Source organism: Psittacula echo (assembly GCF_963264785.1).
Source record: "Psittacula echo genome assembly, chromosome: 1".
NCBI classification, from domain to species: domain Eukaryota; kingdom Metazoa; phylum Chordata; class Aves; order Psittaciformes; family Psittacidae; genus Psittacula; species Psittacula echo.
Window position 1 is genome coordinate 9,468,489 of NC_137735.1, and position 23,752 is coordinate 9,492,240.

Sequence of the window (23,752 nt, forward strand, 5' to 3'; positions counted from 1 at the left end):
TATGCATACACTGAATAATTACATCTCCCCAAGTGGAGCGACTGCTACATCTTAAGTGGTGAATGCTGGCACACCAATTTTCAAACAGAAGAGGTTATAAATATTTGAGCACAGCTTCCATTAAAAATGCTTTTTTAACAAAGCTGTACTATTTATTGGCTCAAACAACATTTTTCCATAAGGCAGTATGCACTCTTTTGATAAATTACCTTTAAATTTAACTTATATTTGTTCTGAACATCTCCGTCTCTTGCACAAAGACCTAATCATAGAATTAATTTCCCTCTTTCCTTACTAACCAAACATAGTTATAAACAGCCCTTCTATAAATGGGGATTCCTCTTATTCACTGAAAGCTAAGACCAACTTGAAAGACTACATTAAATACAGCATCATTACAGGGCATCATCCTCTCTCTGCAGAAAAGAACATTTCCTGATCTCAAAAATCTGCATATTCCTGATGCTAAAAAATAAAAAATAAAAAAAAAACAAAACAAAAAAACCACCTCAAACTATTTTACTCCTCTGTGCCAAAAAGCCATTAACTAATATTAGACGTGAGTGTTTAATGAAATTAAGTATAACTAAACTTGTACTGACTGTTCTCAGTACAGAGCTTTTCAGCCAAGTGCCCCTTTATCAGTAAGGGATATAACTTACAAACTTTGTTCACAGTGAATCAAAACATGACTAGATAAATATCATGGATATAAGACATGTTCTTACAGAAGTGTATAGGTACTGAGGCCTTTTCTCTAAAGACTAAAATCTTTGTCTTATGTTTAAAGACATTTGAAAATAATCAAGTAACTTGGTACACTAACATCCCTTTCACATAGTTTCATAACAACAGAATAAGAAACATTTGCTTTGAACATGTCCATCTGCTGCAGTGAACTTAAAATGGGCTTTCACCTCCACCGGTACCCAGCAACTGCCTTCCTACCACAGTATGACGATCCCCAAGATTTCCCAAGCACAAAAGAATTTCAGCCTGGATTTCAGCCTAGCACAGAGCTGGCACCACCTTCACTGTACTGCTCCAAAGCTGCTCCACAGCTGAGGCCATGAGCAGAACGGAGGCAATGTAATCTTGACTTACTGCCACCTTCGCTTTGCCTTTGCATACTGCTGAGTGAAAGCATCCTGCATCCTCAACACGTGCAGTGCTGAGCTGGTGTGGAGCCAGCTTTCGTCCCTATGGTTCTCTGCTGCAAATTAATGCCCTGACCTGCAGTGTTTTTTTTCAGTATTTTCAATCCACTCTGCCCACAGCCTTGGATAACAGGCAGTTTCTCAGAATGACCAATTTATCCATATGAGCAAGCAGAAACATATGAAAAAGCTTGTTAACATGGGAAACTACAATTTAAGATTACAGTAGTCTTTTCAAAGAAAAAAGTATCTTACATTATTATCAAAGAAAAAAGTATGTTCCAATATTAATCTCCCCCTATCTAAGACCAAATATTAATCCAAAACGCAGAAAGGAAATAAAACTCTTGTCAGTTGTGGTGTTGGTCCACCTTATGGTCAAGCATTTTATATTTTCTAGCCATCATACTAATCATTCTATAATGAAAAACAACAGAAGTGCCAAAAATTTCCCAGCAACAATGAAAAGTTGAAAAAGATTTAAGAAGATGTAATTAATTACTATATTTACTAATTAGAAATGTTTATTACTGCATATTTGTTTTCAACCTGGCTGTATCATTCCATTGATCACTGAACACCTGTGGGGGAAAAAAACCCCGTAACTTAAGATCTCCATTTTCAGCCTGAGTCCAACAGAAGAAAAATCAACTCTTCTAATACTTACATGCTATTTAGTGTATTCAGCACAATTACACTCAAGTTCTTTTTCCTTCATTCACAGTGGAGTATAGTAAAAGCACATGAAAGGGTTGATAAGCCTATGTGTTCTCAGAAGAAACATTACAAGCTTTCACTCAATCTCACAGCCCAATACCAAACAGGTACACAACACCAACTGTTTGAAGATGTCAGGCAGCACAGAAGACATCTGTTGGAGCAATGCAGCTCAAACAAGTAATCATTACTAGGAGTAATGAGATGACAAATGTTGTAATCAATTATAAAACAGCTGAACTGGAAACTCTATAGGCAAAACCTTACAAGCTTTATTATCACAGATAAACAGTACAACAGAAATGTGCACTGCCTGGAATCTAAAGTTAATCTTGACATCATCCCTTAAACAATGCTTTTCTTTCACTTCCTTTTCTAAACTGGCACTGTCCCCACTTAAATTATATTGGAAGAGATATAAAAGAGAGCAATTTTCTTTGAACAAGGCTTGGCTCACTTTCCCATCAGTCAACTGCCCAATCTTTCTGGCATGAATTTCTCGCTTTCCTACATCTGCATCAAGTCTCTTAAATATAGACCTTGTGACAATTCCTCTACAGCCACCAGCTCTGTTATATTTTAGCAAAGGCCTCACAAACAGTTACAATACAGAAAATGAGCATGATTCCCTCCTTACCACAGATCAATGAGCATGATTCCCTCCTTACCACAGATCAATGAGCATGCCCAAGTGTTCCTATACAACTGGATGGGCTGGACAGAATCTGGTTTTGGTTCCTACTTCTTCCCTCTACAATTCAAAAATACCTTTGTCACCTACAGTTTCTAAGCTCTTGCAACACAAAGATTTCTTTCAGTCAACTTCTTTACTTGATCTCAATAATTACCCTGCTGTCTCCTTCACTGACCTCCACTAACATAACTAATATAGTGTCTCAAGGGCTGCAAATTAAACAGGCTAGAAAGACTTGACCATTACTTTAGCTAAAAGTACTCCTGGCTCAGTCCACAATGTTTAACTTTTATATCAATTAACAAAATAACATCAGGCATACATTCTTGCCAACTTCTAACCAATCATTAGTTTCCAAATCCAGCAGGGAGTTTTTAACAGCTTTAGTTCTAACTTGTCTCCTTTAATGAGATCTATTTCTGCCTAATTCTACAAGAAAATGTTCTTCGATGGACAGATGCAATCAAACATGAAAACCATGCACCTCTGAACTGCCTCATTGTTCACAGTGATTACGGTACGTACTCCCAGTTTGCTCTTGTCAAGAATGTTAATGAACACAATTAATATTTCTTAGATAACTCTCTGCCAATCCACTATGACACCAGCATTGTCCTACGAGTTATTTAACAGCTCTTCAAAAATACCCTCTTCATCGAAGGATGCTCATTAACGCCGAATTTCTTTTTAAGAATTGCTTCTCTTCAGCATGGATACAATTCAGATAAAGCACAGAATAAAAGGGCATTTTTTTTTTTTCTTCTAAGAGATTCCTTATTCTCATACCCCTTAAATTTATCTGATCATAGGAGACACCTTCAGATAAGCTGTGCCCCCTTTTTCACTGGAAATAGAAAACCACTTTTCATCAGAGGCAGGCACCAAGCAGCATAAGGCCATTCTGCAGTGTGTTAGGCAGCAAGGGCAACTTTCGAAGTCAGTCCCTTATCTCACCTACTTTGCAGCTTTTGTTCTCACTTCCAGGCAGACACAGGCTGGCTCACGGAACTCTCAACTTACTTGCACAGAAGCATTGACTGCTTTCAGTGCAGTGATCTACAGTAACCCAGGCAATTTCTCTGTTAAAGTTCACAGAACGACTCTGCAAATACAAGCGCCATCATACACCTGAAGATGTGGTTTTCTAGAGTTCTAAAGCTGACCACAACTTATTTAAACTGGCTGTGGATAAGGATCTATAACACCCACTGCTCTCTTTCCCCTTCTGTCTGCAGACACTCCATGTCAGCACTTTCATGCCAGGGTGCATCCACACACACAGTGAATCAATAGGATCATTTGGTTGATCAAAGCCTCCTCTACAACCAGGCTTCTAGGTGATCCCACCCACTCCATGGCTGTTCACTCACTGCTGGAACACAAGCCAGGCTCCTGGAGCACATGGACTGGTGCTGGAAGGAAGGACAGACAAGGCTACGTACTTCTGAGGACAGCACAGGTTCACACCAGTTTAAGCTACTGGGTAGCTGCGCTTTGATGGGGTACCACGCTGAAGTGTGGGGATAGGAAAAAGAATAAACTTGGAATGGAAAACCTTTCAACTGACACTGCCAATGGGCCATGGAATTATGCCTAAGGAACTAACAGAAATACTTGTTTGTGAAGATTTTTTTTTAAATAAAAATCAAAGTTTATTTAGCTTGTTTGCCCATACTCAACCAACATGACCAAGCAATAAGGTAAGAGATTTACTGAAACTAAAATGTTTATTACATTTCTACCGAGTGCCCAAGGGCTTGCTTGAATCAAAGACTGGGCGATCCACATGCAAAGCTGCTGCAGTTATCACAGGGCTCTAACCAAAACCACTGAAATTTACATAAAAACATTTTGTCCTGAAATCACTCTATTCATTTCTATTGATACAGTTATAAAACCTAGTAACATTAATCTATAGCACTGGTAGATTTAAAAGCCTTTACCTGCTAAGAAAAAACACACTTCACATGAAAAAACAAGGGAAAATCTGATTTCATTGAGTACAAAGTTAATTGAGAGAGTTATGTTGCAGTTCTGCAGCTGCAGACAACAGACAAAGGCCAATGTGGTATTATACCACTAACAGAGTTGTAGAATCATAGAATAGTTAGGATTGGAAAGGACCTTAAGATCATCTAATTCCAACCCCCTGCCATGGGCAGGGGCACAATACACTAAACCATGTCACCCAAGACTTCGTCCATACTGGCCTGAAACACTGCCAGGGATGGAGCATCCACCAGTTCCTTGGGCCCACAATAGTTCAACTCAAAATTGCAGAGCCCAGATCTTTAAATGCCTCTATTCTAACACAGAATGTTCAGGCCTAGGATAATTTCTACTATCTGTATTTTTAAATGAGTTCATAGAGGATCTCCTAAAAATTTACATAAAGATAATGCTGCCTTCTTTGTTAAGAGGGTCCTTAAAGTTTTCTTTTCTCAATTACAAAATATGATGTACTTTCAGACTTATCTGCATTGCAGAATAAGCCAGACAACCACAAATGTGTTAATTAGATCTACTGAGAGAACTCTTCACATTCCAGCTTCAGGGTTAAATTATTTTCCAGTCACATTTGCAAAACCCCTATGGAGGACAACAGTACAAATAATAAATAGGGCTGACACCGAGGCCAGCAGCTGGTAGCAATGTGTGAAAATGGATAATATTTTCTAATCCCAGTTACCACACAAGTCAAAAGTAGGTATCGCTCTGCAAGCCCACTGGAATTCATCCTTATTTGTTTATGATGCTACATCAGACCTAGCCAAAGAAATAAAACAAAAAATACAACAAAAAATAAGACCTTCTTACAGTATCAGAACAATTCTAAAAGCAAAAATTACAAGAGATTGTCATTGAAACAGCTTGTCTCAGTGCCTCAGTTGCACAAATCAATTCAACAAGCTTTCCAGCCTACAGACCACTTACGTTTCTACATTAACTACTGATCCATTTTGAGTAAGTGGAACAGCAGCAACTTTAGCAGTAGTACAGATACCCTGAGGTAACTAAGAAATCAAAGAATACAAATATCTGTTGCTTGTTATTTGCTCAAGTAATCTTGCTGCACAGAAACCTTGAGAAGTGAAAATGTATTCTCAGGGTAAACCCAAGAATTTATATTGTGTACATCATACAGTAGTATCAAGAGCACTACATTTTTCAATTAATTTTGAGGCTTTCTTCTGAACTATGGAACAAGCAGTATCAGCATATAAGTTAGATTTATTTGTTTCATAGTGGGAAGAACTGTGTAGTTGTGGGTAATACTGCTGCTGTTCACCTCAACACTATTTTAAAAAGCACTGAAGAAATAGTACTATCCTTAAGAAACTGGAAATCCAGCAGGAGAGAGCACATGGCATGAGGAAAAAGGTAAGCATGCTTAACCAACATAGCACACTTCCTGCATAATTCATTTCACACAAGTCTTTACTTCCTGAAGCCTTTTTACATGTGCTAAGTAATGGGAAGTTTTTGCATACTCAGGTAGTGCAAAAGGCTGTAGTAGCAAAGCCTACCATCCGACGTCTCCTCTCCAACATCAAAAACTTCCCCTTACTGCAAGCTCTTCTCATATCAACCATTTCAAACTTTTTAAAGCAATATTAACTTCCTAATACAGGTAATTCTTCAAAAATGGTTGGTTTTTTACATGACTGTCTTAAAGTCTGCATTTGAGACAGAAGGCAGTCACTGTATTGTTACACCACAAATGGAACTTGGAGTTATGACTGAACTATTTAAACTTCTCCTCTCTGTCTAATCATAAAGTTACAATGACTGAACAAGCTACCCTCACGGATAAGTTTATTTTCTTTCCAATATCTTGAACTCCAGCCACTCAGTTTAGCATTAAATTATATCCTAACAGTAACAAAGCAGTCTGAAATTCACCTATTTTCTCAAACTCCCAAGTATTTTGTAATCTCTCATTCCAATATGTAGAAGTCCTTGTTGCACTCAGTGAAGAATATATGGAGATGTAGCCATGTATCTACATAAACATCTAAATGCTTCATTTTATTTAATGAAAACTTATCACAACCTGACACAAGAGAAAACAAGGTTGCACAACATTCCACAATAGTTGTTATAATAATCCATTATTCATATTTGAAATATATACATAACAGTTATTATATTATTACAATGCTGTTACATCTCTTGAAAATAGATGAAATAGTTAATAATTCATGCATTATTTCATATAGAAAGAGCTAGCCTTTATTTTAACATTAAGGTCACAAGGAAAATTAAATTCTTCTGCTAAGAACTGTCTTTAAAAAAAAATGATTTGCTGCCTTGTCTGTCTTATCATACTTCCCCAGCATTAAAGAAAAATGAAATGAAAAAGCTTCCAACAGAAGAACACAGACTTAATCCCCAAGTACAGAAATATCACCAAATAAATAATTTGCAGGTATTGTTAAATTTGCCAATGTGGTGCTACCACGTGTATGTGAAAGAAAAGGCAATTTTTAGCAGATTTAAGTCATGAGACTACATAAACAACGCAGAGGCTGGTATTAGAACTTATCCTTCTTTGCAACAGTGAAAAGAAAATGTTAAAATGTAGCAAATTACAATACAGGAGAGGTGACAGCAATCCTCTGATGGCACTGGTGAAGAACTATAAAGCCCCTAATAGTCAGGCATGTCACATTGCATCAATTCCTATGGAACTGGATCTGGTATAGTCTGATACTATACAAATGCTGAGAAAAGCCAGTTTTAAAATGACCTGGCTCCATTGTCCTCATTTAGCCTTTGAATGCTCTGGGAATTACACTGTTGTGTCCCAGGTCTACTATGCCAACACTCAATCCAGATACCAACCTGTCAATTTTTCTCAGTATAAAAAGTATGATCTAGGGCAGATAATCATGCTCTAAGAAATGAAACCTCATCTTATCTTTTAAAATAGAATGTTACAACAGCTCACAAGCTCAGAAATTAAGAGCCTTTACAGCCAGGTTCTCTTTCAAAAGAAGAAAATACTGTGGTTTTTTTTTTAATTTGAATAAAACTTTTAACAATTAGACCAAAACCAAACAGCTAAAAAACCTTACTGTTTTTAATGAAGTACACATAAAATACTAATCTTGCTCTCCTGTTATTACCTCATGTTTTAAATGGATGACTATCATCTTCCACCCAAGATAGTATTCTCCCACAGGAGTCTGCATGCAATTAAATGCAGTCACTGGCACCAGATGATCTTTAAGGTCTCTTCCAACCCAAACAATTCTGTGATTCTATGATTTTAGCATTCCACTTTGTGACAAAGGACATTACCCAGATGGGCTCCAAGCAGCATTCTACCTTTTACTCACTGTTTCCCACAGCCCATTTTCACCCTCTTTCCACACTCTACCATGAACTACTTCAGTCTGTAGGTTTGAACCACTCTGTAACACATTCCTTTACAATAAAGGCAAAACTTTGTTTTTTGACACTTGACTTTCAACTCATTTCATAGTGATGCTTTCAGTTGTTAAATTGAACTGGAAAAAGTCTGGATGAAACACAGCATTTTTGATAACATTCTCCACGTATTTTATATTGCTACAGAAATTGAGACAGACAAGTGATGATAACACAACACTGAAATACACTTTAGCTTTCTCTAAGGGCTCCAATTCCTCAGCAAGTTACCCTGTGATAGATAAGGAGGTTCAGATTCATAGGTGTCTGCTTCTCACCCACTATACGGAGGAGTGACCTATGCATGAAGCAACCCACTAAAGGCTACATTTGAAGCTTAATATTACAGCAAACAAACTGCTGACAGCTGACTTGAAAATGCAGGACTGCCAATTGCAGCAATTCAAGAGGTGCTTTCTGAGCAGGCAAGTAGCAGGAAAAGAGTGAAGAGCCAGTATAATAAGCCACAAGTAACCACAGTGTCAATCACTGCAATCAGTGAGACAGAAACAGTCATGTTTCACAAATATCACAGATTCCCCATTTTACTGTGTTGTAGTACAGTGCCGGGGTAATACAGCCAGGCAAGTCCACGGTTTACTTCAGGTCAGTCCCCTAACAGGGGAAAACTCCTTCCTAGTGCACATTTGCAGCTCAAATTACCCATTGCTAAGACAACAATCTGCAACTCTATGAATAGTTTTGATAAAACCATGCTGGGAACTGACTTAGATGCTATTCTAAGATCTTGCTACTATATGAAGAGAAGTAATTCTCAGTGTACTGAAACAGCAAGTACTATGATCCTGCTGACGCTTCCACAACGTCAAGTACTTATGCATAGGTTTGATATTCACCTGTCAAGTCCTAACCAAAACTCTGCTTTAGAGACAAAGGGTTTTTTGTACTCTTTCTTCTTAAACAAAACCAATGAAGTTCTGTAATATGTAACAATAGGCCTAGTTCAATTTAAGTAGCTTAAATAATACTTTAAACCAGTTTGTCAACTCAAGTATCCTGTAGACATTAATCTATGTGAAAATAGCAATTCATTTAAAGAATTATCACTAATTCACAGGTGATTAATTAAAAAGCATACACAAACTACCATTACTTCAATACCCTGTGATGTTGGAAGCAACTTAGAAAATGACATCTTATTAAACCACTAATATAAAAATACTTCAAACCAAACCTGAGCTGAACCAGCACTGCATATTACTGAAGATTCCCTGACGCAAACATGCTCACAAAAAAAAAAAGTCCTTTCCCTCTACTACTCTCAATCAAGTTCAACAAACCAAAGTATGACATCCTACCTATCCTTTTTTTCATTTAAGAAAAACTTACATTGATTTTCATCAGCACACTTAAGTTACTGTTAGTTTTAACAGAAACCAGTAGAGGAAGAAGTGGGTTATTCTATGGGATAGTATTAAATAGATAAATACAAAATACTTTATTAGTAGTATGTTATGTTCTACCACTGGCATGCAAACACCAAGTCAAAAAAAGAGATGTCATTCTTATACTCGGCTATCATAACTGGGAAGAAGTGTTATATCACATTAACATGAAAATGAAAAAGCAAAGCATTTCATTACCTTGATTCTTACTCACAAATATATACTACTTAGCATCATAATACACAGTTAACTCACAGCATTTGAAATCCAAATTGCAAGATCTCTGGAAGTTTTGAAAAGTTAATTTACTGTAAAAAGCGTGATTTTTATCATTAAGTAGTATTAAGGCAGAACAGCACAAGACAACATTCTGACTTGCAGTTCTTTACTAAAGAACTGTTAACAGTCTTCAAAACTGAAGTCCTCTGCATATCACAGAATCACTTGTGTTGGAATGGACCTTAAAGATCATTTAGTTCTAACCTGCTGCCACAATGCATCATACCTTCAACTTGCCTGGAGTAATACTGCTGTACGTATGTACATCCACTATAAAGCAGGATACCTTTTAGGCAGAGTCCTTTTGTTTTGTGTCAATTTGTTCATACACTACAGTAAACATGGAGCTCTAACAATAGTACCAAAAGTTGAAAGAATAGACAAAGACATAAAAATCAGCTCTTCAGATATGCTTAAGAGCCAATAGAATATAACTTCTATCTAAAGAGAATCACAGTTTGTAAGACTTGTTGGTCTCTCAGAAAAAAAAAAAAAAAAAAAATCACAGTGATTTAAAGACATTTCTCTAGTTAATAAAACTTTCAAATAAATGTTCTCTAGTTCATTAAACTTTCCACAAAACAAAACGTCAAAACATCTGTCAATCAAGTAAACTATCAATAAATCTGAAATTAAGCAATTCAGGAACAATGAACTAATTTCAAAACCAGACAAAAAGGCAGAAGGACACAGGGATTCTAAAAATCTTTGCCCATAGAAAACACTAAAATTTGATAGAAAGACTATGCCTCTAAACTTCATGGAGGTAAAAACTGTGAATAATCTGGAAACTTTAGTAATACATGGAATCATACTATAGTATACCAGGTAGGAAGGGACCTTCAAGGACCACCTGGTCTGTCTTTTCCAGGCATGGTCTATACAACATGGCCCAGAACCTGAATCTTAGGTGTCCAACGTTGGGAAACCTACCACTTCCCTGGGGAGTTTACTCCAATGGCTGATTGTTCTCATTGTGAAAAGTTTCCTCTTGTGTTCAGTCAGAATCTCCCCAGGAGTAACTTGTGCCCATCATTCCTCATCTTTTCCATGTGACTCCTTGTAAAAAGGAAGTCTCCATCTTCTTTGTAGCCACCCTTTAAATACTGCAACATAGTGGTAAGGCCTACCCCGAGCCTGTTTTCCCCAAGGCTGAACCAACCCATTTCCCCCAGCCTTTCCTCACACAGCAAGCTTCCAGTGTTTTGATCATCTTTATGGCCCTCCTCTGGACCCTCTCCAGCATGTCCACATCTTTTTTGTATAGTGGGGATCAAAACTAAATACAAAACAAGGACAAAAAAGGAAAAAAGAAACCATGCAAAGACTAGGAATCTGGTTAACTACGTCATGTGCTCACAAGTCTCTTCTTAAATGCATTCATTGTGGAAAAAATCAGAAAGAGCACATTTCTAACTAAAAAAAGGCCTCAGAATTGTGTGACTGTGGTTGCAGGTGTCACTGAAGTACTGAACAAGGTAGCTGTTATTCCTGCTTTCAGAAGCACGACCTTCCATTAGAACCAGTTTAACACTAGGGCTGGCTGTTAGTTCTGAACCTGCCTCAAACCTCACCATACTTTGGTCTAAAACTGATTTTTCCCCTCTTACTAAGTAATATTAGTCAACACCTACATTCTGAATCCTTACCAAAATACTGCTGCTCCTCGTTTGGCATTTACATGACAAGTTCTTAAAAAGAAAAGCCAAAACCCGTCGCTTTTACACAAAGTACTACAAAATAATTAAGTCCTAATTAGCAAAAAGCCATTTTTGACATGACATTTGATGATGATCTGACCTATTCTGCAGAAAATTAGAAATTTCAAAAATAGCTCCATGAAAAAAATAAAACCGTCTCCATCTTTTCTTCCAGTTCCAGCAGCAGATTGTTTTAGTAACAACAATCTGCTTCACAAATGAAAAGAAGAAATTACCAGGCATCAGAAGGTATTAAGTCAGGGGGTGGTGAGTCACTATATAACAAGCCAAACAAACTGACCAAGGAGCTACCAAAGCCTGCATTTCTTGCATTCCTACAGGTGAAACATTCAGAGAAGCTACATTTTGAAGAGAACAGCTCCTCAGCTCTGCCTATACTAAAAAGTAAGTCAGAAAGCCTATGCACCTGCAGAAATAAATCGTCATCTCCAGAGATAAGACAGCAAACAAGGAGATTATCTTCTGTCATGATATTGCTCATCCACCAGTATTGTTAAAAAAGACTTTTCTAAGAAAACAGTTTGGAAAATATTTGCCTAGAAAGTTTGTGGAATGCCCATTACTGTAGGTTTATAAGAAGAAGTCAGATAAGTCACTCTTCACAAATATTTAGGTAAAGCTGATCCATCACACTGAAGACTAAAGTCAATGACCTTTCAAGATGGCTCTCACCTTTATTTCCCCTCCCCTCCAAATCACTGAGTTTTGACTGTTACTAAACTTGCACTTTCCAGTTTGGTAAACCCTTAAACTCCATGGTTTTTTTTCTAGGGAAAGTCTACAGAGATATTCTAAGTAGGCAGAAGTATTAGAATTGTTTCTGACAAAAATGCATTGACTGTGAACTCTCTGTAAGTGCTCTTCAAGAAAATTGCACTTTTTAGTTTTCTTGCAAGCAAGCAATACCTGACATTTTTTTTCTTTCCGACAGACTCAGTTAACCTGATGTGATTATTCGCCATAGTGATCAAGGCACGGTTCTTCCAACTCATCTTAACTTGATTAGCGATGAAATTCTTCCCCATAATGAAGCTGGGTACATTTGATTATTAGTAAGAAATTCTAGTAAGAGGCAAATCAAAATATGTCCTTTACAGTTAACAGCCACTTTTTTTACTTGGAGATGTGAAAATGATTTCAATGAGAAAATGAATATGAACCCGCTTCAGTGTGTGCTCGCAGCCCAGAAAGCCAACCGTATCCTGGGCTGCATCAAGAGCAGCGTGACCAGCAGGTCAAAGGAAGTGATCCTGCCCCTCTACTCTGCTCTCGTGAGACCTCACTTGGAGTATTGTGTGCAGTTCTGGTGTCCTCAACATCAAAAGGACATGGAAGTGTTGGAACAAGTGCAGAGGAGGGCCACGAGGATGATCAGGGGAGTGGAGCACCTCCCGTATGGAGACAGGCTGAGAAAGTTGGGGCTGTTCAGCCTGGAGAAGAGAAGCTGCGTGGAGACCTCATAGGTGGCCTACAAGAATGCTGGAGAGGGACTCTTCGTTAGGGACTGTAGTGATAGGACAAGGGGTAACGGGTTCAAACTGAAACAGGGGAAGTTTAGATTGGATCTAAGGAAGAAATTCTTTACTGAGAGGGTGGTGAGGCACTGGAATGGGTTGCCCAGGGAAGTTGTGAACGCTCCATCCCTGGCGGTGTTCAAGGCCAGGTTGGACAGAGCCTTGGGTGGCATGGTTTAGTGTGAGGTATCCCTGCTCATGGCCAGGGGGTTGGAACTGCATGATCTTAAGGTCCTTTCCAACCCTAATTATTCTATGATTCGATGTAAGTGAATCTTTATTACTACAGTCTTTGCACTTCCAATTTTCCTGAGCTGAAAGCAAGTGTTTAGTTTTCACACAGAAATCCTCCTACCAGCTGAGCATATGGTGTATTCTGGACTTGAACCTACTTTGGTTTAAAGTGTTTTTCTTGGGTGTGCTGGAGAGGAAGTATCAAAGCATCTGTGCAAGTACTAAGTGTACCACAAAAATTTCTACCTCTAAAAATTTGGATTTTATTATTGAAAAACTTGGTGTCAAATGGCACGCAGTGTGACAGGGAAAGTTGTATTTTCCTCAAAGGTTTTTCAATTTCTGAATTGTTTTACTTAATAAATTATCCTGGTTTAATCCAGCAGGCAATTAAACATCACATAGCCTTTCACTTACTCCCCAGCCCCTCAAATGGATGGGAGCGGGTAAAATTCGTGGGTTGACATAAAGACAGTTTAATAAGAAAGAAGCTGAAGAGTCCTTGATCACTGCTTAGCAACAACTAAAAGAGTGTGTTATCAACATTATTCTTACCCTAAATCCAAAGTACAGCACTATACCTGCTACTGCGAAGAAAAGCAACTCTATCCCAGAGAAGACTAAGACATTAATGAAATCGCAAAACCAGCCAAATTAGAGAGCTAGACTTGGCTGCATTGGTCTTTGCTCTAATTCTTCTCCCTTTAAGTCCCGCTCAAAACATAAGCATGGTTTCAGCAAAGACTCTCAGCCATATTTTTGGTTTAGGTGAACTGTATTACACAACAGAACTTACAGACAGATTCCTACTTTTCAAACAATCTACAGATAAAAGCCCTCTTTTGCTTGGTTCCTCAGTAGTTCCACTCATTTTCAAGACTATTCACAAGAAGCAGATAATACTCTTTTCCATAAAAATCCATAAAAATCAGCACAGCTATAAGCTGTCTTCACATTGTTCATTTATTGAGGAAAAGCCATCAGATTCATGAAGTATGAAAGCTGATGAGCTACAAAAGAAATGGCTGCTTTATGCTGCCTGAAATTTGGAAACAGCAATTTGATGTTTGTTCTTATTTAAGGGAATGCATTAACACTCTTAAGTGAGATGTAGAAGATTTAATTTATGAATAGTGTTTTCAAAAATATACCCTTTAAAACTAGGAAGGGCATATATCTACCAAAGATTCATTTTAAAGGGACTTGACAATAAAAACTAATACAATAAATAATAATGTAACACATTTCATGTATGCAAAAATGTCAATGAAGTCAGAAAGGTGCCATTTAATTACCTGACAAGAGCGAAACTGGTTGACTAGCAGTGTACATCTCTGTGGATCTTTCCTTCCATCCAAACTGTCCAGTTCAGCTGCTACTTGATTTAGTTCCTCATCAGCATAGTAGAATTGAGCAAGGAGCTGTGGGTCTGTTCTCTGTATTGAAGACAAAGAAATACACAATATTACATTATTTTTGCAAATAAAAACACATGTCTTAGAATCACAGAATGGTTTGGGTTGGAAGGGACCTTATTGCTCATCCAGTTCCAAACCCCCTGCCACAGGCAGAGATATCTCCCAATAAACCAGGTTGCTCTAAGCCCCATCCAACCTGGCCTCAAACACTGCCAAAGATGGGGAGGCCACAACTTCTCTGGGGGCTCTGTGCCTGGTAACTATTTTTACTGTTATTTTTTCTTTTACATATAAGCTAGAAAAGTAGCGTGGCATCATGGAAAAGAATTTCTTTATGCAGACTCACATAACAAACTTAGGGCATTACTCAGCTGCCACAAATCCAAAACCATCCCGGCGTTCTCACTACTTGTGGCATAATTATCTGGTGGAACAAACAACTGAATCATGTTTTGTTTATTAAACAAAAGTACACTTCAGCTCTAGGCAAAACAAGAACAAAACGGCTTTCCAAGTTAAAAACCAACAAATGCAAACACCCAAATCTATCAAGCACTGTGGTAACCCCTACAACATGATGCACAGTGCTACCTGAACCACAAGAATCAACTCACAGAAAGGGAAGGTACTGAATCTACATTGCCAGGGATGAATACATGTAAAGACTTCACAAAGCATGTAACAGGATTACATAAGGGATTACAGAGAAAACTGTAATGTCTTCCAAAAACAAGTCTTCCAAGTGGAAAGAACAGAATTATCACAAAGGATTTGGAGCCACACTAAAGCAAAACAGAATTACAATAGACAGAGTAGAATAATAAAGAAAGTTGTCAATACTTTTGATGATGCATATCAATAATAGTTTACCCCATAAGAAATTTTTTTGTTATTAAATATTAATAACTGGGAGTTTTGAAGCCTATGAAAGCTTTCATCAAAATACAGGAAAAATAACAGATCAGTGTGCATGGAAGGAGGAAATACGAATTCTGACTGTTAAAGAGTGGAGGTACAAGTGGGAGGAGGGAGGGAGCAGATTTTATAGAAGCCAGCACCCTGGTGAAAGATTCATGGGCTCAGATAAGCACAATATTATTCTAAAGTAGTAGTCAGCAAAACACACATGATATTTGTAGGAGATGCGTATAAAGTAAAACCAGTTTGTTTTAATCACAGTGTAAGAAACATTAAGACTGTAGACTGGGAATTAGAATTAGTTGTCGCTACAAGAACACAAACCCACACTGATACTACAGAAAAGAGCTGCAAAGTATCTGAAATTGTTTTGTTCTTCAGTGCTTTAAGAATTAATAATAAAATACTTTTAGAAGGACCAGGTTATGTCTATAACCAGTAAAAATAAAGACCAAGTTGCATAGAAGCAAGTTAGAGACTTGGGGAAAAAAAAAAAAACAACAAACCATTAACATAGAAAAGACCTTCCAGGTGAAGAAAGCTGTTAGATACAAAAAATCATTGCTTTTGTAAACTAAAGAAGAAGTAGCAAATACCTAGAGATTATTAAGATGCAAAGCATTTTAAATTACAACTAATGAAGATGTACAAGATAAGTACATCAGAGCAAAACATGTACCAACAGAAACAAGTGTAATGCAGTGAAGAAATTAGTCAACAGCAAAACAGAAGATAACATCACTTTAAAAAACATCACCAAATGCAACTCACAGCCAAAGTCAGAAAACACTGAATATATAAGGAAGTATACATTGTGAACCATAACATTTTCTATCTGAAACCCAAAATATTTCCACTACTGTAAAAGGATAAAAAACATTGCTTTTAAGGGATGGGCACAATGGATACAGTGTGATCAGAAATGCTGCCATTAGCAAACCTCAGGGTTTAAAGCACTAATAGGGGTGATAAAGGTATATTGGAAAGCTGAATGTCACTCCTCACACACACCCCATTCTGCAGCACCAGGCCAGAAGACACGAGCTGTCTGCGATCACACACAAAGATTAGTAGCAAACCTCTGCCAACAGCAACATGGGTTCAGAAGTGGTGAGAGGACAATAAATGCCATCAGGAATACTTAGAAAAAAAACCAAAACAAAACAGTTATTTTTGCTTAAAAAAAAAAAAATTTTCAACAGAAGGCACCACAACATACTGTTAAACTCCCTATTTTAGTGCCCATGAGATATATATCCTGCAGAAGAATCCTTCATAGTACAACAGCATTAAAACCTGCACTAAATCCTGCTTAGTCCCTGAAAAGGAACAAGAATATTAACACCTTTTGAGAACAATATACATCCTCCACACTTGACAGAATCAAGGAGTTAACTACTGCAAATATTTTATTGCCATAAGATTCAAGGAAAAAGATTCAGCCTTAGTAGTGATGCTAAATACGCCCTCAGTGTTATATGCTGAATTGGTTCTAAGTCAGCAATTTAATGAAACAACAACAATCCTCCCTGAGAACAGCGGCACTGACACCCGCTCCTACATGCCTTGTTTGGGCAGGAATATAGTGAATTTAAGGCTACCTTTAACATTGCTGTGAGCCGTCACACTGCCCAGCAGCTTCCTACATTATACTACTTCACACCACCCAAATTCTGAGGGAAGTCAGAAATGAAACATGTTTTCAGGCAGTTGAAATGTAGTAACTAAAGTGTGAGGGATTTTTTTTCTTCTTTAAACAGCCACTCGCTACAAAATAGAGAGCCTTTCCAGCCATAAGCTTCCATCTCTTAATCCTTTCAATGTTCTCCTTTATTAAGCAGGCTCAGTACCCTAAATGCAAGCTGTCAAAAAATTTAATGTCTTGAATGTCTTCACTATAGCCTTGATAGTTCCAAGGGAGAAGGATAAGGCTCGTGATATCTGACCAGGGAAACAAACGAAATTCAAACTGAATGGTAGTAAGAGGGACTTGAACTTTCAGCATTTCCCTCACCCAGCTATTTCTATTATTTCTGATTTTTACATTTTCCTTCAGCATTTATCCCCATTCATTAAAACTTTCAAGACAAAGTTGTTAACCAAAAATGCAGGAGTTTATGTGTGGAATCATGGCAAAGCTGATTTATAAGCAACTAAATTGCACTGCAGAAGCAAAATGAGGCAGGTGATTAAGGCTGGTCCCAAGCAAAACAAAAGTAATGCTGAGATACTTAGCTCCCATGTGGCTCATCTTTTAAATTGGAGGAACAAAAGTTATAGTCGAGTTCTCTACTGTATTATGCTTGGTGTGTCTTAGTAGCATGATCTTTTGATTAACTGTGTCGGTTGTACGTGGTCCCTGGCAAGCTGAAGCTGCATATAACTCTAAATCTCTTAGCAGGGGACCATTTAAAGCAAATCACCACAACTTTCTAAATTCAATTTGTTATCAGATGAAAAGATGCTGTTCTCGCATCTTGTAAAAAAGCTGCTCTATGAAAACCAGAAGCCATCACTAAAAAGTGTCAACTAACTGGGAAAGGAAGAAACTACAGCACAGACTTCTCAATGCAGGAGAGAAGTAAATAGCTAGACTGAAACTGATGCTACCATGAGAAGCCAGGGTGCTGACAGATCAATCTCAAACCATACAGTAACTCTGGAATTTAAGAATCATCATGAAAATCCCATTTCCAGAAATAAGGGTGCTCCTCGGAAAGGATTTCCTCCTTTTGAAACAAAACTGCCACCATCTTTTGCATGAATTTTAACAGCAGCTTTCAAGTATCAGTACTGCTTTTGAAGTAACACAAACTATGCATCACCTTGTAAGGATAACTGACAGCAGCCCATCATTTGAATACTAAAGGCAATGTTTCCCCCAGGTTTCCATGAGAGAGATATTTCCAAGAGAAGTACAGATATTGCTTAGGCTTTTTCTTCTACAGGAACAGAGCCCCTACCACCACAAAAAGAGAGGAAAAGACATCATCATCCCAAAGAGGCCAAAGAACAGACGGAAGCAAGGGAACCATGCAGATGAGCAAGATCCCAGCTACTGATATAAGTGTCTTCTGATGCCTGTCAGTCACCCTCTGGAAAAATCATATTCATCATTTTTAATTGCTGATCTACAGGCTTCAGAACAACAGTGAAACCCCAACCCTGCTTAAAATAAAATCCATGAACCCGAGATGAAAGGCTCCAGATCTCCCTTGTTCCCTGGCACTTTTCCAGCAGTAAGCATTTATGTCTCCCCCACATGCTCAGAAAGCCTGTCTTGATCCCTATGGAAAGAAACTATATGGAAAAGCATTATGTGCATTTTGGTGATGATAAAGCCAGATTGCTTTTTGAAAATGGAACAAACATACATCTATGGGGGTATCTTTTCATGTAGTACTTTGGTAATGGTAAAAGGTACATTTCAAATACACATATTTTATTACACACTGCAGCAACTGCATTCATAATTGCAGGACCATGTTGGGTGACTGTCCATGTTCAATACTTAACTGAAGGAGACTTCACACGACACTGTTAACCTTCCTTAGCCAGGAAGGTTAACAACCAGCAACTGCTTGCTCAGCAATTTCTGTTCTGCTACAATTCTAACAGCTGAAGTGAAAAGTTGTAGAAAAAGGCCATGGCACTCACATCAGTGAAACTGTCTTTCATTTATAAAGCTTCCTTTATTCTCACTTTGGTAAGGGAAAAGGTGGTATAAAAGTCTCTATTACTTAGGGCCCAGTTGTTCTTAGTCTAAATTTATTACATTTTTGGGGAAAGGAGAGCATTGTCACATACTCAGATAAAAAGGATCAACCACAAACTTTCCATTCCCTGAAATAAATGCTGCCATTAGACAGTGCCAAATGCAAACAATTACTGCATAGCAGAGAAATCAGAAAAGGGACTTCACATGTGAAAGCACACTCTCTTTGAGATGGGAATTCAGAAAGGCTATAGGTTAGGAACTTGATCCTACTCTGCAGAGTACAAAAATGCTGCCTAATGTTTTGTGAAACAATTCATTGTAAGAACTGATGTGTTCTGTGCACAAGGCAGAATTAGATCCTAAGCATTTTAAGTATGAGGCAACATAGCATTTTTAAACCTTACAATTGATGTGCATATAACCAGTTTTAAGCTAATTAAACTTCAGTAAGATTTACATTGCATTATCAGAAGGAAAAAGTGTTTTGTTCAAAAGTAATAGAATTCAGGCATGAAGTCCCAAGTTTATCTATTGCCAGTGGGAAAAATAACAGACTTTGACAGATACTTACCCAACTGAATACTAACTATACTAGTCACCATTGCACTAATAGGTTTAACTGTCAGATGACAAGTTCAAACATTTAGGAATTTCTTCAGAAAAGGATACCAGCAAGTTGTTTCATCAGTTCATTTTTCACCTCACATGTAAGCAAATGTACTCATATCCTTCCTTTGGACAGGGCCTTAGAATTTTTCATTGATTTCCAAATGCTAGTAAGTAACAGTAAGAAACAATCACTGTCTAACAGGCAGGTGAGTCAAAATTTCTGATAGCTAAATTTTTATGTCAATATTTAGTAGCAAAAACATTTCTTCATATTAACTGAAGGAGGAACTCTGCTACTTCAAGTATGTCATTGTCTTGGGGGCTTCTTGATTTGGTTTGGGGGTTTAGTATGGGTGTTTTTTCTCTCTTTTAATCCACAGACTACCTGAAGTGCTGTCCATTAAGTTAAAAAGGGAAAAAATTCCCTCAACATTCATATTTTGTAGAATGTAATGAAGTCTCAACTGTGTTGCACATGCAAAAAGGAGGACTCTGATGAATATGACAAATGGCAATTGGTCATGAGAATACATAAAAAAAAAGCACCGGGAGAAAAGCCACAGCCCAGTTAAGGCTTTGCCAGCTGCTCTGTGTTTATCTACAGAGTATCATTACACAAGCAAGACAGGCCAACAGCTTGCTAGCACAATAAAAACCTAGCAGGACCTTAAGGAAAAAAATAGTGAGATCATGATTTATTGGGCAATAAAACTCAGGTGGAGGAGTTTTTGCAATATTAGCACACTCTCCCCAAACACATTTCAGTTCTTCATTTTCCCCACAGAATAGTATAACACCACCCTTCCAAAAAGTAAAATCTGAGCATGGTTAACACTGAACTGAGTAGCAAATATTTGAGACTGCCACGCAGGCAGTTTTCACTTATGATGGATTAAGCCACTGTACAGAGTTTCTATTTTTGAGTGCTCATAATACTAATAATACTAATATATTCTCTAATATATAATACTAATGTATTATAATGATATAATACTAATGTTAATACTACAATGCTAATCATATATACTAATACTATAATACTAATTATATAATACTAATGTTTTATAATATATAATACTATTAAATTTGGGTGACATGGTTTATTGTGAGGTGTTCCTGCCCATGGCAGGGGAGTTGGAACTAGATGATCTTAAGGTCCTTTCCAACCCAAACCATTCTATGATTCTATGATTCTATTCTAATCTAGAAGAGCATTAGCTCAAATTCACGTTTTCTGGGGGCTGTACATAAAGCATGTGCTGAACACATATTACTTAAGATTTCCGACATGTACCCTGCTGAGTGCCCTGCAGCTGAACCACAGCTTCAATTTCTAGGAAAGACAATAGACTTCAGGAATAGGAAGGGGTTTTGCTATGGGGAAGCCAACATGCTAAGCAGGTGTGTGAAGTGATGGAGCAGCCACTTATTCCATGTGAACAGTGGTTACCCTGCAATGCTACCTCCACATCCAGCCTATGGCAGGCTATTTTTAATTAGCAAGAAATTAATCTTCTCCAAATTCAGCCTGTTTTGCCCATGAAGGTAACTGGTGAGTGATCCCCCTGTCTTTATCTTGACCCACAAGTTTTCTTATCCTATTTGTCTTCACTGGCCTGTTGAGCAGGGGAATGAGAGCAGCCAGCCAAGGTCAATCCATTCCAATGAACTTGTAAAACACTTTGCAAAAGCCCTCTCCTACAGCTATTATCTCAGAGTTTGACCTTAAGATAATCACATTTCATTCTCACCTGCTGCAAGAACATTAAGTTTAAAGAACAAATATTTACTTAGAAACAGCAAATTCAGCTTATTAGAATACATATTGACATAGACAAATCACTCTTGAAATGCTTTCCTGTAATTCATTTTACTTTGGATTTGTCTAGATTTTTGTATTTGAACTCAAGCATTACATAAAATATTTTTAGTGATTTGTTACATATCAGGAGGAAAACAGCCAATTTAGCTCCCTGCGCTTGTTGATCCATTACATTCAGCTCCAGATCTACAGCCCCCACACACACAGAGGAATGGTGTGGCATTTGGAAGAGGCACCCACTATTTTTCCTGCAATAATGTAAACCCTCCGTCTTGCTACACTGCATGTCTTCACAACTTGTTAATTAGATGTCTTTTTAACCCTCTATAGTTCTGTTACAACATGCCTTATGGATGCATCTAAATATTTATAACAATGTATCTAAATATTTATAACAATTCCTAAACATTGTGGCAAACAATGACCTCTCCTTGGACATGTCCTCAAGGTTAATGTCTTCCTCCTTATTAGCTTTCTATACCCTTTTCTTCCATTCAGAATCAGACTTCTATAAAAACCTACACCCACAAAGCCAACAAATCAACACAACAAGCAAAAACTCTCTCAAGACTCTCCCTTTTTGCAGCTGAGGGATTGCTTTGCAGCTATCTTTTGCCTCTTTTCAGCTTCACCTTGTTTTAGCACACACATACCCCAATAGGATTTTTTCCCTTCCAGGTCTGTAGTTCCAATATTTTGCTCCTGTTTCGCAGACCTGTTAGAACACAAATTTTGTCTCACTGATCAGTACCAACCTGTTTTGAACTAACATAAACAGCATTTTACTTCTGGATCAGGAAATAAATGTTTTAGTTGATCAGAGCATAGACAGAATTCTAGCAGAGGGAAACCTGACTCAGTAACTAGTCCAAGCTTGCTAACTGTTAAGAGTTACTCCCTAGTTTTTCTCAGGTAATAACAGGCATAGCACATTCCTCAGGCTTCTTCATACTGAAAGAGCATCTTTATTTTTCTTTGCCTCAGCAAACTTGCTTATGATTAGTCTGAGGTGTTCTGTATTGTAATAAAAGCACAGTCATCTGTGCAAAGTCGCTCATACATAACCTCATTTGCCTTGTAGGAGGCTTTCAATAAGCTTGGGTTGAACACCTTCCCAGATGTTCAGGATTTAACTACCCTGGCATCATATCACTAGCACAATCAATCACTGCAACAAAAAGATTTCATCAGAACTTTGTTCTGAAACGCATCTGTTCAACGCCAGTGATGAAAGAAACAGGCCTCAGCATAGAAACTTTTCCCAGCTTTTGCCTTCTGACAGTAACTTCAAATGAACATCTGCGTAAGTAAATCTTTTGATCTTATTTCCACTATTTCAGCTAAATCATCTAAACCAATTGCTTTCTGAGTGCCATCATCAGGCAAACTGGGTTTCCTGTTCTGTTTTCAAGGTAACAGCAAGCTTAAATTCATGTCTGTCCTGTGGAGATCAATCCTTGTCTGATGATGAACACAATCAAGACAGCTCTCCAGTCAGAGCATTTAACATCATCTCTCTTCCAGAAAGTCTGCATCTCATTGTAGGCAGGGACCTACCTAAAATTTTAGGAACTTTTAGGAACTTCATTACTTTTAAAGACTTGATACTGAGATTAGTATCCTTTCTCCAAGCATGCCTGAAAGTGAGTAGTGGCTTTGAAAATCACCAGAAGATGCAAAGAAGAGAGAGGAGAAAAGACCAGACAAACCAACAACAGGACCACAGGGGACTTGAAACAATGCTAAAAGCTTTGGAAACAGTCCAGCAAGAATAAAAATATATATTTACATACACAAAAAGCATATATTTGCTGGAAGATAGTAAACTACCCAGATAACAGTGCATGGGAGAAGGCTCCCCTGTGTTCCTGCTCCCACCCCTGTTGAACTCAATCCTTTTGCTCAATAAGGCATTCTGGGGTCTTTTCAGACAACTCTCAAGGTCTGTCTTTGTCTCCTGGTCACGCACACAGAAAATAACAAATGGGTTTGTAGAGCTATTTCTATTTTCTGTGATAGCTCAGCATACAGGTTTAGTTTGACCATTTCTTCTCATCAGCATTCACATTGGATAAGCTGCATCGGTCTTCAGCTATCCCCCACCTCCGCTGC

At 37.8% G+C, this 23,752-nt stretch overlaps 1 protein-coding gene across 4 annotated transcripts in view; it reads right to left on the reverse strand.

The window, feature by feature from the left end:
* Positions 1 to 23,752, reverse strand: part of ZFYVE28 (zinc finger FYVE-type containing 28) — a 147,462-nt gene that overhangs the window by 60,613 nt on the left and 63,097 nt on the right. For all 4 annotated transcript variants that reach the window (XM_080624071.1, XM_080624070.1, XM_080624069.1 and 1 more), the window contains exon 2: positions 14,451 to 14,591. In XM_080624071.1, the coding sequence (XP_080480197.1) occupies positions 14,451 to 14,591 (141 nt within the window). The remainder of the gene's footprint in view (positions 1 to 14,450; positions 14,592 to 23,752) is intronic.